Source organism: Panulirus ornatus, chromosome 9, assembly GCF_036320965.1.
Source record: "Panulirus ornatus isolate Po-2019 chromosome 9, ASM3632096v1, whole genome shotgun sequence".
NCBI lineage: Eukaryota > Metazoa > Arthropoda > Malacostraca > Decapoda > Palinuridae > Panulirus > Panulirus ornatus.
In genome coordinates this window covers 48,859,850-48,878,960 of record NC_092232.1, presented here as the reverse complement: position 1 = coordinate 48,878,960, position 19,111 = coordinate 48,859,850, and the positions used below count along the sequence as shown (strand labels likewise).

At 39.2% G+C, this 19,111-nt stretch overlaps 2 protein-coding genes across 3 annotated transcripts in view; one reads left to right on the top strand and one right to left on the bottom strand.

Annotated features, from left to right (window-relative positions):
* Hip14 (palmitoyltransferase Hip14) overlaps positions 1–12,445 on the top strand; it is a 57,152-nt gene extending 44,707 nt beyond the window's left edge. For both annotated transcript variants that reach the window (XM_071665151.1, XM_071665150.1), the window contains exons 13-14: positions 8,929–8,991; positions 9,904–12,445. In XM_071665151.1, coding sequence (XP_071521252.1) covers positions 8,929–8,991; positions 9,904–10,095 — 255 coding nt within the window. In that variant the 3' untranslated portion in view covers positions 10,096–12,445. The remainder of the gene's footprint in view (positions 1–8,928; positions 8,992–9,903) is intronic.
* Positions 1–19,111, bottom strand: part of LOC139750403 (retinol dehydrogenase 12-like) — a 367,894-nt gene that overhangs the window by 178,328 nt on the left and 170,455 nt on the right. The window lies entirely within an intron of this gene.

Sequence of the window (19,111 nt, the reverse complement as noted above, 5' to 3'; positions counted from 1 at the left end):
GAGATATAGAGAGATATACTGAGATAGATGGGATGGAGAGAACTTGGTTGAGAAAATTAAATCTAATGTACAGTATTAGGGTTATGATATCATTGGAACATATATAATTTATAGGTTTAAAGAGAATGGAAATATTTAAGTGAGAAGTATGGGAGTTGATATATAATAAACTTGAGGTGAGTTGCAAAGGATATATTATTTGTTTGTGTGCATATCACAAGTTTTATTATCTTGTTCAATTTTTACCAATTCTCCCCTCGTTTACCCTTAAACTGCATAATTGATACTAAGGGATTCTCTCCTGTACACAAGAAACAAACAAAATTAGAAATTATTTATTTTTACTGAACATATGTTTAGCATCCATAAGGAAATAAATGCTTTGAAAAAGTAGTGAAGCAGGGTTTTGAATGGACCACAGTGAGGCAGATAGACGGTCAGTGTATGAATATCATTATTTCCCAGTCATTACAGATATGTTAAAGGGAGACTTTTGGTTGTAAATGCACCGAGATTGGCAGCTGATGGGATGTCGTTTCTCTTCTTAGTGGATGCGTTGTTGAAAGTTTGTAGAGGCTTTAGAAAAAGAGGAAAGGAGATGGGTAGGAAGAGGGTATTGAAAGTGAGTGGGCTTGGAAAAGAGGCTAATGTGAAGAGATACCTGGAGATATTGGTTGAAGAATGGCAGAAGGGGAATGGGTGAGGAATGGAATGTATTTAGGAAAGCATTGCATACATGTGCAAGTGAAGTGTGTGGCATGTGGAAGGTGGGGTATAGGTTATTAGAATACTAAGACATGTAGTTATTGCATAAACAATATGGTTTATTTTACAAAAAAATAGGGCAATTTTACCTTATCATCTAGATAGGGTGGAATGTGTTAAATCCGGTTGAAAATTAGACATCTTCCTCGGAGAGTGAAGTTAGCCCAAATCACAGCATGCAATGCAACACACGGAGCGCTTCTTGGCCATTTATTATGCGAGACATATGTTGCCATCCAGTTACATAATAGGATACCCTCCCATTCACCATGCCACCAGAGTAGTCAAGTTCACACAGTTTGCCATCATCACATGGAATAAGTGTTTTGTGGCAGAATTTCTTAGTCATGAAGTGTGACTCTTGAACCCTAAACTAATTACAGTATGCACCATTGTGCAAAACAAGTGTTGTAGGTCAACCTGGTCCCTCCTGTGGGTTCAAGAGGGTAAGGAGTGAGTTGCAGTGGAAGAAAACAGTAACAATTAAAACAGAGCACAGGGGACTGCTGAACAAGCCTGTTGAGACAAAATTTTTAAAGCACTTGGGCCCTGGATGACTGTGATTTCCAGAATGCTTACATTCAAAAACTTATGAATCAAATGAAAACAAGCATAAGAAAATGTTAGCAGTAGGTCGATTAACTTTGTGTACAGTGTGCAGTACAAAAAAATTTTGCACAAGGTTTATAAGCAAGGCTTTTGTGCTATTCATGGATTTAGTAGAGGATGTGTTGAAAAAGCCTGCAAGTAGCATACTTTGACTAGAACACCCAAGCCAAACAGAAGTGGAAAAAAAAAGTATCAGAAAATAACATTATTTGTGTCACAGTCATTAGGGTTAAGGAGCTCATTGCCAGATTATTATCTATGTCGTGCCATTACGGCCAAGTCTTTATAATGCAAGCAACTGGATTCTAGCCTGACCATAAAGAAACTATACTTATTCTAAGACTGGATGACCAAAGAGTACCCAGACTATAAAGACTCATTTAGCAAGCAGTTTAACATCTGATTTGAGCTACCAAAGATTGACACCAGCTTAGTGCATACGACTCTTGCATCAGTAACAAGAGACAGTGGTATTCAGGAGAGGGTTGGAGAACTTCAGAAAAGAGAAAGACCATGTAATCCTTGCCCTTAAATCCTCGGTGCTGGTGAAGTCTTTCACAAGGAATAATGATCATGAAGTTCAATTACTTTGCATTGATCGGCAACATCACTATCAGCATCAAAGCTTTAAAGAAATACATGGGCTTACAATGTCTATATCTACAACATTAGACAAATCCGTGATATGGGACAAGGTCACAGTAGAATGCAGTTCATTAGTGATAGCAAGATAGCTACACTTGGCACACAATTTAAAACATTGACATGGAAATCTTGTCTCAAGTTGTGAATGTTACTGTCGATCATTAACCAACAAATTATGTGTGATGTAGTTTTAAGGATTAAAGCATTGTATTTGGATAGAGTATGCTAAAAATTATTTCAGTGTATTAATGGTCTTTTTTGATAACTGTATTGGACATACTAAAAAATAAACATGGTTTTGAACTATCTCCATGAGTTGCGCACTAAAAGGCTATATTTCATTGAACACATTTGTTTGATACCTGGACATTCTTACATTACATTTGATCTGACATTTGGATATAATGAATAAAGAATTGAAAGAGCTAGTACTGTTGTAATACTCATGGACTTTTGTGGTATCATCCACACTGCAGTGACCTATCATTACCTGGTGGTGCACATGGCACAAAGTGCATCCTTGATTTTGCTGCAATGAAAAAATTTATTTCCATGAGACAGCATCAAAAAGCACATTTAGAGATGCAAGGAAAGTTACCCTTGAAGTGAATTACTAAATGGATTATTTAATCAAAAGTGACTCTTAAGCTTAAGATGATGAAAATAGCATTCATAAAGTGAAACACAAGCCTGGTAAGGAATAATTTTCATTAAAAAATTTGGTTTGTCAAATTGAACTTAAACCCAAGGATGATGGTCCATTTGCTCATAATGAACAGAAATTGAAAGACCTAAAGGTTTTAGGGATGAGGGATGGCTTCAGGCTGTGGTTATGGAAAGAATGGTCCAGTCTTAATGAAAATATTATTGGTTTATAATCCTAATACTAATGATGCATTGTCCTAATGTGATGTTGATTCCTGCAATAGAATTATAGGTTTTGAATATCCATGAAAATGCATGCCTTCAATTAATATTTAACAAACAAAATGATGAGACTGAACATTTTTAAAAACTACCCTTTGATAGTGTAGTGTATTGTGTACACGGCACACTGATTACTTTTCAAAAATTACTTTTAATTCATTGTGATTTTTTTTCCTACATTCATTAGCACAGTGATTTTGTATGAATAAAATTTTTTTAATCCTCAAATTTTAGTGAACATCAAATCATGGAAAGCTGCAGCATACTCATGGAAAAAAAGACTAAAATCACACAAAAAATAACAGAGCTGTTAAGGGTTGAAGATGACTTATTTCTGAGGAAAACCCTGCAGAAGATGTGGATGTGGTTGGTGCATAGCTCAGTTCTTTCTGCAGATACTTGTTTTTGGTTGTTCTCTTGACTGGAACATCCATTGATTTAATCTTGTTTTCTAAGTTTTTTCTTAGAATGTGAGAGTCGGGAATGCCTAAGAGATAATGCAGATTGCTGTCCATGTACTTAATGCTGCTGTATTTGCCACTGTAAAGTCTAAGTTGTTCTCAGTTGCATGTATATGTATGAGGACAATATGTGGTATGAGGTGGTTTGATTAAGTGATAAAAGGGTAAGAGAGAGATGTGGTAATAAGAGGAATATGGTTGACGGAGCTGAAGTAGTGCTAAAATGATTTGGACATATGGAGAGAATGAGTGCGGACAGGTTTACAAAGAGGATATTTAACTGTAGTGGAAGGGACAAGAAGGAGAAGACTATTCTGGAGAGGGAAGGATAGAGTGAAAAATACTTAAAGCGCTCAGGGTCTGAACATGCAGGAGGGTGAAAGGTGTGCATGGGACAGAGTGAATTGGAGTGATGTGGTATAATAGGGTGGTATGCTGTCAGTGGATTGAACCAGGGTATATGAAGCACCTGGGGAAAACCATGAAAAAGGTCTATGGGGTCTGGTAGTGGAAAGGGGGGGGTTGTAGTTTCAGCATATAACATGACAGCTAGAGAATGGATGTGAGCAAATGAGGCTTTTCTTCATCTTTTCCTGACAATACATTGCTTACACAAGAAATGGCTAACAAGTATGAAACAAAGAAGTTTTTATCGAGGATGTAAAACCTGTGTATGTATATAGTGAGAGAGGACAGGAGAGTGAATGGTTCTAAGTGAAGGTTGGTCTGCAACAGGGTTCTGGGATGTCACTATGTTTGTTCTATTTGTTTTATGGATGGGGTGACGAAGGAGGTAAATGTGAAGGCCTTAGATTAAGGGGTTTGTATGCAGGGCCTGGGAAGTGTCAGTTGTTTGCTGATGATACAGCACTATTGGCAGATTCAAGTGAGAAACTACAGAAGTTGACTGAGTTTGGAAAACTGTGTGAAAGGAGGAAGTTGAGGGTAGGTGTGAATAAAAGTAAGGTTATTAGGTTCAGCAGGGTTAAGGAACAGGTTAGTTTGGGGTGTGAGTTTGAATGGAGAAAACTTGAAGGAAGTGAAGTGTTTTAGATACCTGGGAGTGGACATGGCGGCAAATGGAACCATGGAAGCAGAAGTCGATCATAGGGTGGGTGAGGGGAGCGAAGGTTCTGGGAGCACTGAAGAAAGTTTGGAAAGAAAATGTCAATCGGGGGGAGAAAAAATGGGTATTTTTGAAAGTATAGTAACTACTGCCAGCAATGTTATATGTTTGTAATGCATGGACTAGAGATAAGACTGTGCCAAGGAGGGTTGATGTGTTGGAAATTAAATTTTTGATGGCAATATTCAGTGTGAGGTGGTTTGATTAAGTAAATAATGAAAGGGTATTAGAGAGGCATGGTAATGAAAAGAATTTGGTTGAGAGAGCTGAAGAGGTTGTGTTGAAATGGTTTGAACATATGGAGAGAATGAGTGAGGAAAGGTTAACAAAGAGGGTATATGTGTTAGAAGTGGAGGGAACAAGGAAAGTGGGTAGACCAAAGTGGAGAGAGAGAGAGAAAAAGATTTTAAGCTATCAGCTGAACATGCAGAAGGGTGAAAGGTGTGCACGGGATAGAGTGAATTGAAACAAGGTGGTATACTGGGGTCAATGTGCCATTAATGGACAGAACCAGGGCATGTGAAACATCGGGGGTAAATCATGGAGAGGTGATCGGGGCCTGAACATGCAGGAGGGTGAAAGGCATGCAAGGAATAGAGTGAATTGGAAGGATGTGGTATACCGGGGTCAACATGCTGTCAATGGATTGAACCAGGGCATGTGAAGCATTTGGGATGAACCATGAAAAGTTTTGTGGGGCCTGGATGTGGAAAGGGAGCTGTGGTTTCGGTGCATTATGCATGACAGCTAGAGACCGAGTGTGAATGAATGTGGCCTTTGTTGTCGTTTCCTAGCATTACCTCACTCACGTGAAGGGGGAGGGGGGGGTGTCATTTCAATTGTGGTGGGGTGGTGATGGGAATTAATGAAGGCAGCAAGTATGAATTATGTACATGAGTATATATGCATATGTTGTTGAAATGTATAGGTATGTATATGTGCGTGTGTGGACATGTATGTATATACGTGTATGTGGGGGGGGTTGGGCCATTCTTTCGTCTGTTTCCTTGCACTACGTTGCTAACACAGGAGACAGCGACAAAGTATAATAATAATGAAAAGAAAAAATAATTCTATACATGTGGCACATCCGCTCACATCCATTATTGAAATGTCATGTGTAATGCACCGAAACTTCAGCTCCCTATCCACATTACATGTTAAATGAAGTTATATGAACTAGTTGATCATACTAGTCCATGATGATAGTTATGAAAGTGAAATTGCAATTCTGTAGAAGTTCATATAATTTTGTTTAAAATGTAATGTGGATAAACTCATACACACATAAAGTCTACACCAAAAGGTAAGTTGTGAGCCAAAAACAGGTCTGAAAAACATGATTAACACTTAGCAATGTAATTAAAATTTTGTTGCATTCCTCTTGATGTCATCCTGTAGCCTGTTAGGAATGCGTATCAGCAAGATTTTTGAGTAGGTTTGAGAAAAACCCTCACTCTTGCGTATTGCTACCTCAAGTTTTGTTAGAGAGGACTTCTCCATTTCACACAGTCATTGCTTTACAGTGGACCACAGGTTTTTGACTGGGTTTGGGTTGGGGCTGTTTCCTGGCCAGTCCTTGAAGTATTTCACTTCACCATCATTCAGCCACTGTGTAACAGAACTAGTAATGTGGTAGGGAGCCTCATCTTGCATAAATATTTTTACTTTTGCACTTTAATTGAATCAAGTAAGTAGTGAGCAATCAAATTTAAGTACACTATCTGGTTCACTTGCACACTCTTGTAGCTGATGGAGTATAATAGCTGATACAGCCCTAAACCATAAGAGAAGGAGGATGTCTTCTGCATACTGAGGCAGGTGCATGTCTGAGTGGGGTTGCCTGTACACCCAGTCTTTTGTGTTTTCAGCACAGTAATTGTCAACTTGTCACTTTACAATATGATAGTTCATATCTCCTGGTCCTAAACATTGTAGCTCTTAAAAAATTTCACTCATTTATCGTTCTGGGGAGCAGTTTGTAGAGGTTTAAAGCAGGCAGAAAACCTAGGAAATCCCAACTCATTATGAAGTAACTTTTGAACACTCTTTAGTGAGATATGTTTGAACAATTTTGGGTTCTTGTGTTTGATTGCAAGTACTGTCAGGGATGGATAGGCCTTAACTTGTCTTGCAACCACTTTATGGGTCCTAAGAGACATTATATTTGGCCTTCCAAACTTAGGAAGAGGAGCTGGTAAAACAGACCCACCAAATTCCTTAAATTGCTTCACCAACCCTTGGATATTTTACCGGCAGAGTCCTGTTTGCTTAGCAATGTATTTCAATTTATACTCTGCTCAAATATCTTTCTTTGTTGTAACTCTCTTGGGCATAATGAGAAGGAATAAGAGCCAGATAATTGCTGACAGATGTAAAGAAACTATACCCAACTCAGATTGACAAACAAAACAGACAAACTTCATGGAAGTTGAACAAAATGAAAGTATTGCTAAATACAGATGCTCTCCGACTTATGATGGTTTGACATGATTTCATGACTTTCTGATGGTGCAATATTCAATATTATAAAAGGCTTTATGTTAGATGATTTTGTAAGTGTTCTAAGAACATTTAAGGTATGTTAGGCTAAGCTATGATGTTCCGTAGGTTAGATGTACAGCATTAAATGTATTATATGTATTTTCGATTTATGGTATTTTCAACTTATGATGGGTTTATCAAAACGTAAGCCCATCATAAGTTGAGGAGCATCTGTACATGAATAGTGCTGTCAGTAAACAGCTTAACATATTCCACTCGCTAGAGTCTCTATAAGAGACATGAAACAGTATCCATAGAAAAGTAAATGCCTTAACTTCACATATTTGTTTTGTATTTGGTTGCTGTTTTCTGTGTTAGCATGGAAGTGCAAAGAACAAGTGAGAAGAAAAAAGGCCTTATCTACTCACATCCATACTCTAGCTGTCATGTGTAATGCCCCAAAATCACAGCCCCCTACACACAACTTGGCCCTACAGACCTCTCTGTGGCTTCCCCAAGGTGCTTTATATGCCGTGATTCAGTCCACTAAAAGCACATTGCTCAGTTTTTACCACATCACTCCAATTCATTATTTCCCTTGCACACCTTTCATCCTCGTGTATGTTCAGATCTTAAGCATTGAAATCTTTTTTACTCCATCCTTCCATTCCAATTTAGTTTCTCCTATCTTGTCTCCTCAACTTCTGACATGCATATCCTCTTTGGCAACTTCTCCTCACTCATTTTCTCCATATATCCATACCATTAGTACACCCTCTTCAGCTCTCTCAACCACACTCTCACCGATTAATCACAATTGTCAGTATGATAATCACATTAGATTAGTTATTCACTCCAAGAGCACTTATTCCCCTAAGAGCTTAAAATTCCCTGAAAAACATAGTAGAATAAAAAAAAGGAATCCTATGTAAAATCGCTAATTTCCTTTTCATACTTGTCACGATACTTTCATGTACTAAAAGTCTGTATCACTCCGAACAGTACATCACATTAACAGCCATGAACGCACTATGTAATAACATGTGCTCATAGATGTTCTGGCCAATCATTAGACACCACACATAGGAAAAGATACTGAGCCAGTGATGCTCTTGGGCACATGATGTGTAGGTGGACCACATAATTTCCAAAAGTGTGGTACATCCTAAATGATGTCATAAGAAAGAATTCTTCAATGGAGTCACCCTTGCAACCCATAACACTTTAATAAAATGCCCTCTCAAGGTTATACGGCTAGAGGACACTGAAAATACGAGATTCATTATGACTTTCATGGTTACCTAAATATTTAGATGTAGATCACTGAATCAGGAATATACTAAATGGTAAAAACATAGATCAACTTAGTTTCATCCTGACAAGCAGTGTTTGTTGTTTCTTTGCCATAACAGACACATTTCAGGTTTTGGATAATCATTTCCAGCTTAGCATGAATTATCTGCTTGTAAAAAGGGAGAGAAATCTGAATATTGATTTTCATATTAATATATTTATTTTGCTTTGTCGCTGTCTCCCGCGTTAGCGAGGTAGCGCAAGGAAACACGAAAGAATGGCCCAACCCACACACATACACATGTATATACATACACGTCCACACATACAAATATACATACCTATACATCACAATGTATACATATATATACACACAGACATATACATATATACACATGTACATAATTCATACTGTGACTGTCTGCCTTTATTCATTCCCATCGCCACCCCGCCACACATGGAATAACAACCCCCTCCCCCCTCATGTGTGCGAGGTAGCGCTAGGAAAAGACAAAAAAGGCCCCAATCATTCACACTCAGTCTCTAGCTGTCATGTAATAATATTAATTCAAATTATTTTGTAGTGTTATATTTATATATGACAATTATACTTTGCAGGTTTTGATTCTTGGCATGACAACCAATGAAAGAATGAACTGCTACAGATACAAGCATTTTCAGGTATGTATGAGCTTTATAATGTTTCACCATTCTAGGGGCTTTCATTTACTTTATGTACTTATCACATCTTCGATTATAATTGTTTAAGAAGTCCACAGAGGTCTTATGTGTGACAGGTTGTTCCAGCTGGGAAAAAGGAGAAAAAGTAAAATGGGTGATTGACAGCCCATACGTGATTACTGTCTACACAGAGCATGGTGCTACCCATGTGCTTAACACCATTTTATGTGGTGAAATATCGTAAAGTAATAGCCAAAGTGGATTACATAATGATATTACAGGTTGTACCTCTTTTATCCAGCAACCTTGGGAACTGGCCATTGCCGGACCACAGAGAATGATGGAAAACAGAAATTGACCCATTTATAGTCCCTCAGGCGAAAACTCTTACCAAATACCATCAGCATGGTTTTGTGTGTTATGCAGCACTGATGCAGCCAAGAGTTGTTACCCTATCTGTGAAATCCTTACCCCCTGATGGAGACTCCTCGATATCTTGGGCTAGTGTTTTTTGTGGCATCCGATACTAATACAGGGCACATTCATCAGCATTTTTCTGTGTTTGTAAGAAATTGACAGGACTGTTAATGAGCTCAGCTGCAGAGTAAACAGATTGTGGCACCTTAGCACTGCTAACAGTGCTGCCCTAGTGACAGATCCACAAACTCATGGCAGCTGATTCAAAATGTGCCAGACCACAGAGCACCAGATTAGAGAGGCACAACCTGTAATCCTAAGAAATAAGCATTAACACGTATTTCCTGAAGTTGTAATGAAAATGACTAATTACTTCATCCTTTATGAATAATAAGTACATTATGGATAACAGAGGAAAACTTTATACTTTGTGGTGCTTGTTCGTTTAAGCAACAGCACACAGTGAAGTGATACAAGGTTATTAACATATTTCAGGTTGGAAAAAAAGGGGAAGTTCGATCACCTTTCCATCATGGCGTTTGGCAAAACTTTCAAGATCTACTCAACTGGCAGTGCTTTGGTCTCCTTAAGCCTGACAGAACGGACTGGCTTCATATATACACTCTTTCTGAATCTGCAGAAGACAAGCCACTTCTTTCACAGTCAGATATGTATCAGTATGTTTAAGCTCCACAACACAATTTTTTTTTAATTGTTATGATCTCGTACGTTACTGCTGTTTTGCTTTTTACATCCATCCATTCTGTCGTTCATCACAGTAGTGTGAATTTCTTGAAAATACCCTATTTATTTTGCTATTACAAATGTGGTTAGTGAATGGATTTCTCATTTGTACCTTCCTACTGATGACCTGCATTTCAATGAATAAGGTAGAACAAAAAATTTACCAAAGTTCTATAAAATATTCTCCACAGTACTGTATGTGATTTTTCTATGAAGTAGTTTATTTTTTATTTCAAGCTATACTCTAAAAATTTCCATGTACATTACAGTAATTCCATAGTTATATGTAATAAATCTTACATTCCTTTTAGGATATAAGAGACTTTCTGGCTCTCAGTAACTTACAATGTTTTCCTTTTATACAATTGAATATAGACAAAGTATATAGTAAGTTTAGAAGTTTCAACAACTGTGAAGTGGAAATTACCAAAGACATGAGTCAGATATTGAATAAGTGTATCAATCGTAGTTGACTAGTCACAAACAATTTACTCGCAACACTGATGCCTTTGCCAGTTTTGTTTCTGTAAACTGGGTTTGTGAAATGTTGTGAGTATACCAAAGATATGCTGTGGTATGATGTATGAAATTGTGCGGCTGTTGTTACCAGCTTGTTTGCTCAACATGCATTATTGTGATTATGTATGTTTGTTTTGTATGATTTTTAGTATTACGCATTGACTGATGTATTCTGTTCAAAACTGTGTGGCACAAAACCTAGGATTATAAGATATTCTTACAAATTCATTGCAAAGGTTACAGAGCAAACATAATAGTAATATCTTCAACCATATAGATTTACCTTAGTAATGTGTGTCCAATAGAATGAAATGACAGAAAAATGTTTGTTCAGTTGGATGAAATTACCTAAGATTTTAATGGCCATTAGTATTATGTAAATTCTTCAACAAGTGCCCAAGTATACATACTTAGCTTTATTTGCAGTGTGTAAATGAGAGAAATATGTCCTAAAAGTATTAATGGTTTTATGATGTAATATTTCAGTTACCTGATGTTTGATGAGACTAAGTTTGTTTTCTGTGGCACATGTACAGCTGGTTACGATTTATTCATATCCTTAAACTATTAATGGTTTTAAGATGTAATGTTTTGGTTACCTAATGTTTGATGAGGTTAAGTTTGTTTTCAGTAGTATTTGTACAGTCACTTATAACTCATTCATATCCTTAAGTTAATGCACTAATGAACAATAACTTACCCTCTTAACATATGGATAACTTTGGTATTACATTAAATACTCTTTGTGCTGAAGGACCCAATACTTTTATGTACAGAAGAGAAGCATTGAAATAAAGAGCACATTGTAACAGTTTTTCCACTGAAAATACTGTACCGTCGATGATACATTCATTCTACATTGAAGCCTATCCCTGGGTGCCTCTTACAAAGAATTCATCAGTAAATGTAAAGCAGCTAGTAATGAACCTGGCTTCATATACTCATTTGTATATATTTTCATTTTTATGATAAAGTAGTGTTACTGGTAGATATTTGATGGCAGACCTTTAGTTCAGACATGCACAAGTATTTTACCTCAGCTTAATTTGGTTCTTTGGTAATATTACTCTTGATTCCTAAAGCATTGATACCGTAGAAGATTCTTTTGACTGTATGTTCTGATTTACTATAACGTAGAGAACTATCAAGGTCTTATGTAATAATTCAGTTTATCATGAAAAATATTTTTGTACATTCCCTGAAGTTGAGTAGATGTATTGCTCATTTGTTAATTGGATTCAAAAGAGAAGAAAATTTCAAATGTTTATTACAGCATATACTTAGGGATTTATCTTTTGGAACACTGTCATTGAATTAAAGGAAGTATTTTGGGGTGTTATGACCACTCTGTTTTCAGGCTTTTGTTATACAGCAGTTTTCTCGTTTCAAGGAAAAGAGTAAAGTTTATGGGATTCATGAAATGGTGATGTAAAGGAAAATGTAACTTTTTTTTTATCAAATTAGAAAAAAGTGCCACTAGGTGATAGGCAAGACTCAGCATTACCAAATTTTAGGTAGTTAGGGGAATGAGTACCGTTCATTTTCCTTAATTTTTTATCTATTTCTCTAGCTTTTTTGTTAGTTAGTAAAACCTCCAGAATACATACGAATGGTATGAATAAGTTTTAGCTGTTAGTATGGATAAATGAATTATGCTAAGATAGGACTGTTTTACATCTGTAATACATTTGTAATATAAGCAATTTAATTTATATGTATTCAAGAGACAATAGAAACTATCAACTTTTGTAATAAAATATTTAAATATGAAGAACACTGCTTGTTTTTATCCTGTAATTCATAGTTTATAAGTGAAATTTAGGGAGAGAGAGTATTGGATAGCTTCAGGAACAGCAAGGTAGGGCTAATGCACAGTGCTCACCACAGGAAAATCTAGAGTTTTGAAGAATGAGTTGTGAGAGTTAAGTGTTGTCAAGTGTTATGTGTGATAAGGAGAGACTGTATATTTATGGACTGAATGCAAGCAGTCCACATGCTGTTGATGTAGAACAAAAAGACAACTACCACGGTTAAAAGAATGCAACTTAACAACCACTGAAGTGCTGGCCCATTACAAAGCTGTCACTATACCCCCCAATATCCAGGTAGGCAGTACCTAGTCGGTGGCTGCCTACCAACAACTACCTCAAACATTTCATTTCTAACACATCTACCCTCCACACATCCTCATCCATAGCCCATGCTTCACATCCATATTACATTGTTGGGACTAATATACCTTCAAACACCCATTTTTGCACTTCCAGATAATGATCTTTCTTTCCATGCATTCATCAGGGCACCCAGAACATTCACCTCTTCATCCACCCTAAGACTTGCATCTGAAGGCTTCCACTTTTCCATTCGCTATGATATCCACTCCCAGATATGTAAAATGCTTCACTTCCTCCAATTTTTCTCCATTCAAACTCACACCCCAACTATCCTGTCCATCAACCATACTAAACCTAATAACTTTGCTTTAATTCACAATTACCCTCAGCTCCCTTCTTTCACATATTCTTCCAAACCCAGTCACCAACTTCTGCAGTTTCTCATTCGAATCTGCCACCAATGCTGTATCATCAGCAAACAACTGTCTTGCTTCCCAGTCCCTTTCATTCCCACACAGCAAACAACCATCTCACTTATAAGGCCCTCTCATCCCCTATAGGCTATAATTGCCCCTCTCTCCACTCCCTCACTACACCATCCATAAACAAATTAAACAGCCATGGTGGCAACACACACCCTTGCCACAGACCAACCCTCACTTGGAACCATTCCCTCTTCTCTCTTTATAATCGTAAATATAATCTTACAACCTTGATTAAAACTTCTTACTGCTTTTAGCAGCCTTCCTCCCACATCATATATTTTCAAAACCTTCTATAAGGCACCTCCATCAACCCTATCATATGCTTTCTCCATATCCACAGATGCCACATACAAATTCATATTTATTTCAAAGTATTTCTCACACATTCCTTAAGGCAAACACCTGATCCACACATCCTCCACCACTTCTGAGACCACACTGCTCCTCCTCAATCTGATGCTCTGTACATGTCTTCACCCTCTCAATCATTACTTTTCCATACAACTTACTAGTTGCATTCAACAAACATACCTCTATACTTTGAAGTCACCTTTACCCCACTGCCTGTACACTGGAGGAATGCTTTGCACAACAGGCCATCAGCTTGAAGGGAATTGATCATGCTGCAAGCCCTTGGCGGATATGCTACACAGATGTGACAGGACCTTCTACCTGAATGAAATCTTCCAAACTAAATTCAGGAGTAGGGTCAGAACAAAAGGGAAGAGTCTGCAGGAGTTTACCCAGGATATGGAAAGGATGGCACATCGAGTGTAACAAACTATCCAACCAAACAGCCAAAATTGTTAGCTGTGCTTTTGCATGAATGCTTCATTGATAACATTTAGAGTATGGCTCTTAAGATACAAACTAGGCCAGTCAGCCTACAGGAAGCACTGACCATCACACTGGAGACTGATTGCATTTTGTAGGTAGGTAGGATGAGATGACCACTTTAGGTAGGGCAAGAAAGGCTAGCAACCAGAACCCAAAGGAGACCATTGCTAATTTTGAGCGCAGTGCCTTTGTAAGAAGAGGTCGCTATCTGTAGAATCAAAAGGAAAAAAGCAAAAATACTGATTCCAGAGTGCATGCTGACACCTCGGCAAGCAGGACTACTGGAGCATGACTATAAGGCCATGAAAGGTAAGTTATCTCTCCAGCAGGACAAGGCACAACCTCTAAAAGTGGTGGACAACAGGATTAGGGACCATGTTAGATGTGTAACAAGATGGGATACTTGTCAAGGGCTCCAGTGGGTTGGGAAGCCATTGCAGGCTAATCACACATGGCAGTAACTGGCCATACCTTGAGGAACCATGATCATCTGAAAGGAGATTTCAGTCAGTGAAATCTACATAAGAGAAATCAACACTGAAAAGTGACTGAAACTGTTGTATGTGGTTTCAAATCAGACCTTTGTGTGGCTAGTGGCTAGGGACCAGTACATGCCAGAGTATGATAAGCTGTGTTGAGTAACCAGGCACTGTTCTTTGTTGAATGTTCCAGGGAATGTAAAGCTGCTTAATGTGGCCCATGGTAGACATCCATCACATGCTCACAGCTAAGAGGGAGACTCTGTACAAATTGGGGCTTAACTGCTTGACCTGAATAGTGCTCTCTGGACCTAGAGTAACTGAAGATGATCAATTGTGATGAAAGGATTCCCTTGAAGATTCCCAAGGCCCAAACTGTGAATATGTCTACAATATTTTGGCCAGGTAATCCATCATCATCCTTCTGTTGTAGGACAAAGTTGTAAAGGAGCTGCAGGAGCATCTGGAGGAGGCACACTGCCATATACATGAGAACTTGAAAGTTTTTGGAGAGTTTCTGAAGACACAATATGACATCAAAACTTTGCTATTTTTAATGTGTTGGATGAGGTGTGGCAATACAATCCTTGAAGGAAGACAGGACTCTTGCTGAAGCAGATGAGTGACTGGAAAGGGTTATACCATATCCTGGAGAAGCTCTATGATGTGAAATACCACATCCATGGGATGAAATCCAGGTCAAAGATGGTGCATGTAGAATGACTGTGGCAGTACCATGGACCAGGTCATTACTCATGGTTGGAAGGTGGGATTGAGAGGGTTTCTGAAGGGTCCTTGGGATAACCATCCCTAAAGGAGGGAGATGCCATTCTGCAGCCAAGATGGACAGATCTCCAGATCAGACAGCAGTAAGTACATATGAGTTCATTATCAACACTGAAAACCCTGGAGGTTGAAAGACTTCGTCAGGTATGTAAGAATATACTGTTTCTTGAGCATCAATTCTTTTGTCTCAATTGCTAACTGTTAAGTCACTGTAAATCTTTTTAGTGAATGTTATACATATTTAGTAAAGTGTCAGGTTGACAAATATTTCACAAAACACCATTTGTTGTATGTCCATCTATTGTGTTTTGAGCCACAACATGACTCCTTTGTGCACTAAACACAAATTAAGTACTCAGGGTCTGGCATTACATTTTTATGTAACAAGGGATTATATAGAGGATAAAAGCACAGAATACGACCTCAGTTCTGGTGTTGCTACCACACTTATGTGTTTGGTACATTAGGAAGTTCTGCTATTCACTCGAGTAGCTGTGACAGGCATGTTGAGCAGGTCTGCTCTAGTAATAAAGGAGCTGTGAGTGTGTCACAAAGTCTGCAGTTGAATCCACTGTGAGTATCTGAACCTAGCTACTTAGTCCCATGTCAAAAGGAATCACTGTAACCCAGCCAGTATAATCAATGGTGAGAAGAGTCCATAAACTATTTCGTTGATCTGTGAATGCCACTATTCTTCTTTTAATAAAGCTCACACTGTTTGGAAAGGGGTGTATGATCCAACCTCTGACTATTCACATTGACCCGCACAGTTACACACCAGCAATAAATCGCACCCCACAGCGATGTACAGCAATAATACCATTTGCACTGATAATTTCTTGACTGTGCTTCTTCACATGTTTTGCAACACTTCATACTCAGTTTCTTGTGTTGTCCTGTTGCAATTCTTTATTGATTTTGAAAATCCGTTTCCTGTAAACTTTGTCAAATAGATTCAGAAACTTGAAAAAGATAATCATGTCTCCTGTCCTCTCTTTTCCTTTACAGACATTTTACAAAGAATTGCCATAAGTACTTAATTATACATGCACTATACCAGGAGAAGACATAATATGCCTGTTCTTGATGTACTGCTTATAAGACGTCTATACGAGATGTGCTACCATCATACAGAAGATATTTGATATCAGTGCTGTTTGGGTTGACTGTTTTGAACACTAAAGTTCCCGAACATCATAACCTTCAACTGTGATTTTTAAAATTGCCACCTTGGAACAAACAGGGAATGGCCTATTTAAAAATGAGGGACTCTGTCTGATATACTTTATATATTAGGCCCCTAAAGTTTTGCTGTAATACAATGAGAGAGGGCTCATTTAAGCATTAACAGAAGAAGTTGCTAAGCAAAACCTCTCACCTGAGATTGGGAAAATAGATGGGATATACCTCTCCATTTGGATGTGGGGATCTTCCTTGAATTAAGTGACCTCTCATATAGTAGCTCCTTCATGTGAAGGCTACTTCAGTTTTTCTGTAACATGGTGAAGTTTAGCTCCATGTTAGAAGAGTCTGAAACAGTCTGATATATCAAGCACAGATGGAACTCTTGTAATGACTGGTAGTTGTGGGAGGTTGTGTTTAAGACTGAGGGCCAGTCTGTCTCTCATAAGCACATATCCTTGGCAATTTTCTGCTGTAGAGGCAGATTAGGTCAACACATCTGTTTGGTCCCCTCTAAATTCTTTCGTATATTTCTTTAAGAAATATCTCTCATATGCCTTCAATGGAGGAATTCCTGTGAGTAAGTGGCTTATCAGTTTTAAAAGATGCTTCTGCAGTCAAAACCTTCTACCACATCACGGCCAATACAGGCATTCCTATCACTCTTTGTAACATTAATATTATGCATTTAACACCTCTAGCCTTCATCATGTTTCCAAACTCATCATAGGCCTTGCTACAGTTAATACACATGACCTTGATACTTTCAACACTAACTGTAAATACTAAAGTTGGCATCAGAGACCTTACTAACAGTTCTAAGTCAACAGCAGTGACTAACACGGTTAGCAAACGTGTCTTAATTCCCGTCAGCCCATGGCATGACCACAGCCAGAACCAGTGAACCTCATCACCATGAGTTCTCAAGAGTGGCATGATTAGCACCTGGGATCACCAGAACTGTGATTGTATATGATCCGATATACTTTCATTATAGTAACCTATGACCTTATCATCAACACCTCCGATACTACTACAGTGCGTGTAAGTGACCTTATCAGCACAGTCAAGAGACCCCACTAATGCCAGCACCATCACTATGACCACCATGAAACCAGTGACCTTATTTCAGTAATGATTTGTGACTTTACCCTTAACACAAGTGACCTTACCACAGTTAACACCGCTTACTGCCACAAAACACCACCCTTTTTTTCCCCTCCATTCAAGAGTATTGACCTCTGCAGTCTAAAGCTCTTCTCTTGCATTACAATGGTGACAGGTAATATCCTTAATCTCTGTACAAGAACAAAGGCTTGGCGGATCAAACAGGAAAATGGTTTCAAGAGACTAAGCACGGGGTGACCTTACCTTACCCGTGATGCAACCACAGCCAGCAGCACTGACCTTACTACCTCACCTCAGAACCTTACATGGGATGCGGCTAGGTAAACGGCCTCGCCACACCTGCTCACACCTGACCAGAAGAAAAATGAACCCAAGACTAGTGCGAAGGTGGGCGCCATGACCAACATGGACGCTCCCACTTGGAAAAAAAAAATTCCTAAAGGTCTACACTCTCTATTTAAAGTAACTACACGCCCCGAGAAAGGAGTTACCATGCTAAGACACTACATTGTGATAATCCCTGAGTACTGCCTCCCGACATCTGAGTGACGGTGTAGACATGGCGGGAGACGCCCTCAGCGGAGGGAAGTTTGTGCTGTGACGTCATCAAGGACTCTTACACCTGCGGAGAACACCCACACTCCCCTGGGCCAGTCACTAGCCTCACTCTCCCGGGGCCACAGTTACTCACACCACTCTCCCGGGGCCACAGTTACTCCCACCACTCTCCCGGGGCCACAGTTACTCACACGACTCTCCCGGGGCCACAGTTACTCACACAACTCTCCCGGGGCCACAGTCAATGCCACCACTCTCCCGGGGCCACAGTTACTCGCACCTCTCTCCCGGGCCACAGTCTTTGCCACCACCCTCCCGGGGCCACAGTTACTCACACCACTCTCCCGGGGCCACAGTTACTCACACCACTCTCCCGGGCCACAGTTACTCACACCACTCTCACAGACTATGCTTCCCACCGCCACTCTCCTGGGCCACAGTTACCCTCGCCAGTCATCCAGGCCACGTCACAAATCACTCCCCTAGGCCACAGTTACCAACAATCTCGAAGACCATGCTTACGGCCACCTACACTTTTCCACGTCTCGCTTACCACTTGCGTCCGTTACCGACATCATTCTACTAAGGACATACACACGTACCCAAACATTCCACCACGGACATGCACACCCGAGCATTCCACCACTAAGGACACGCACACGTTCCACCACGGACATGCCCACCCCTATATTTTACAAGGACACGCACCCCATACACTCCACTAAAGACATACACGTACCCACACATCCACTAAGGACATACACACCCACACATTCCACTAGGGACATGTACACATTCCACTAAAGGACATACACATCCACACACATTCCACTTAGGACATGCGCACCCACACATTCCACAATGGACATGG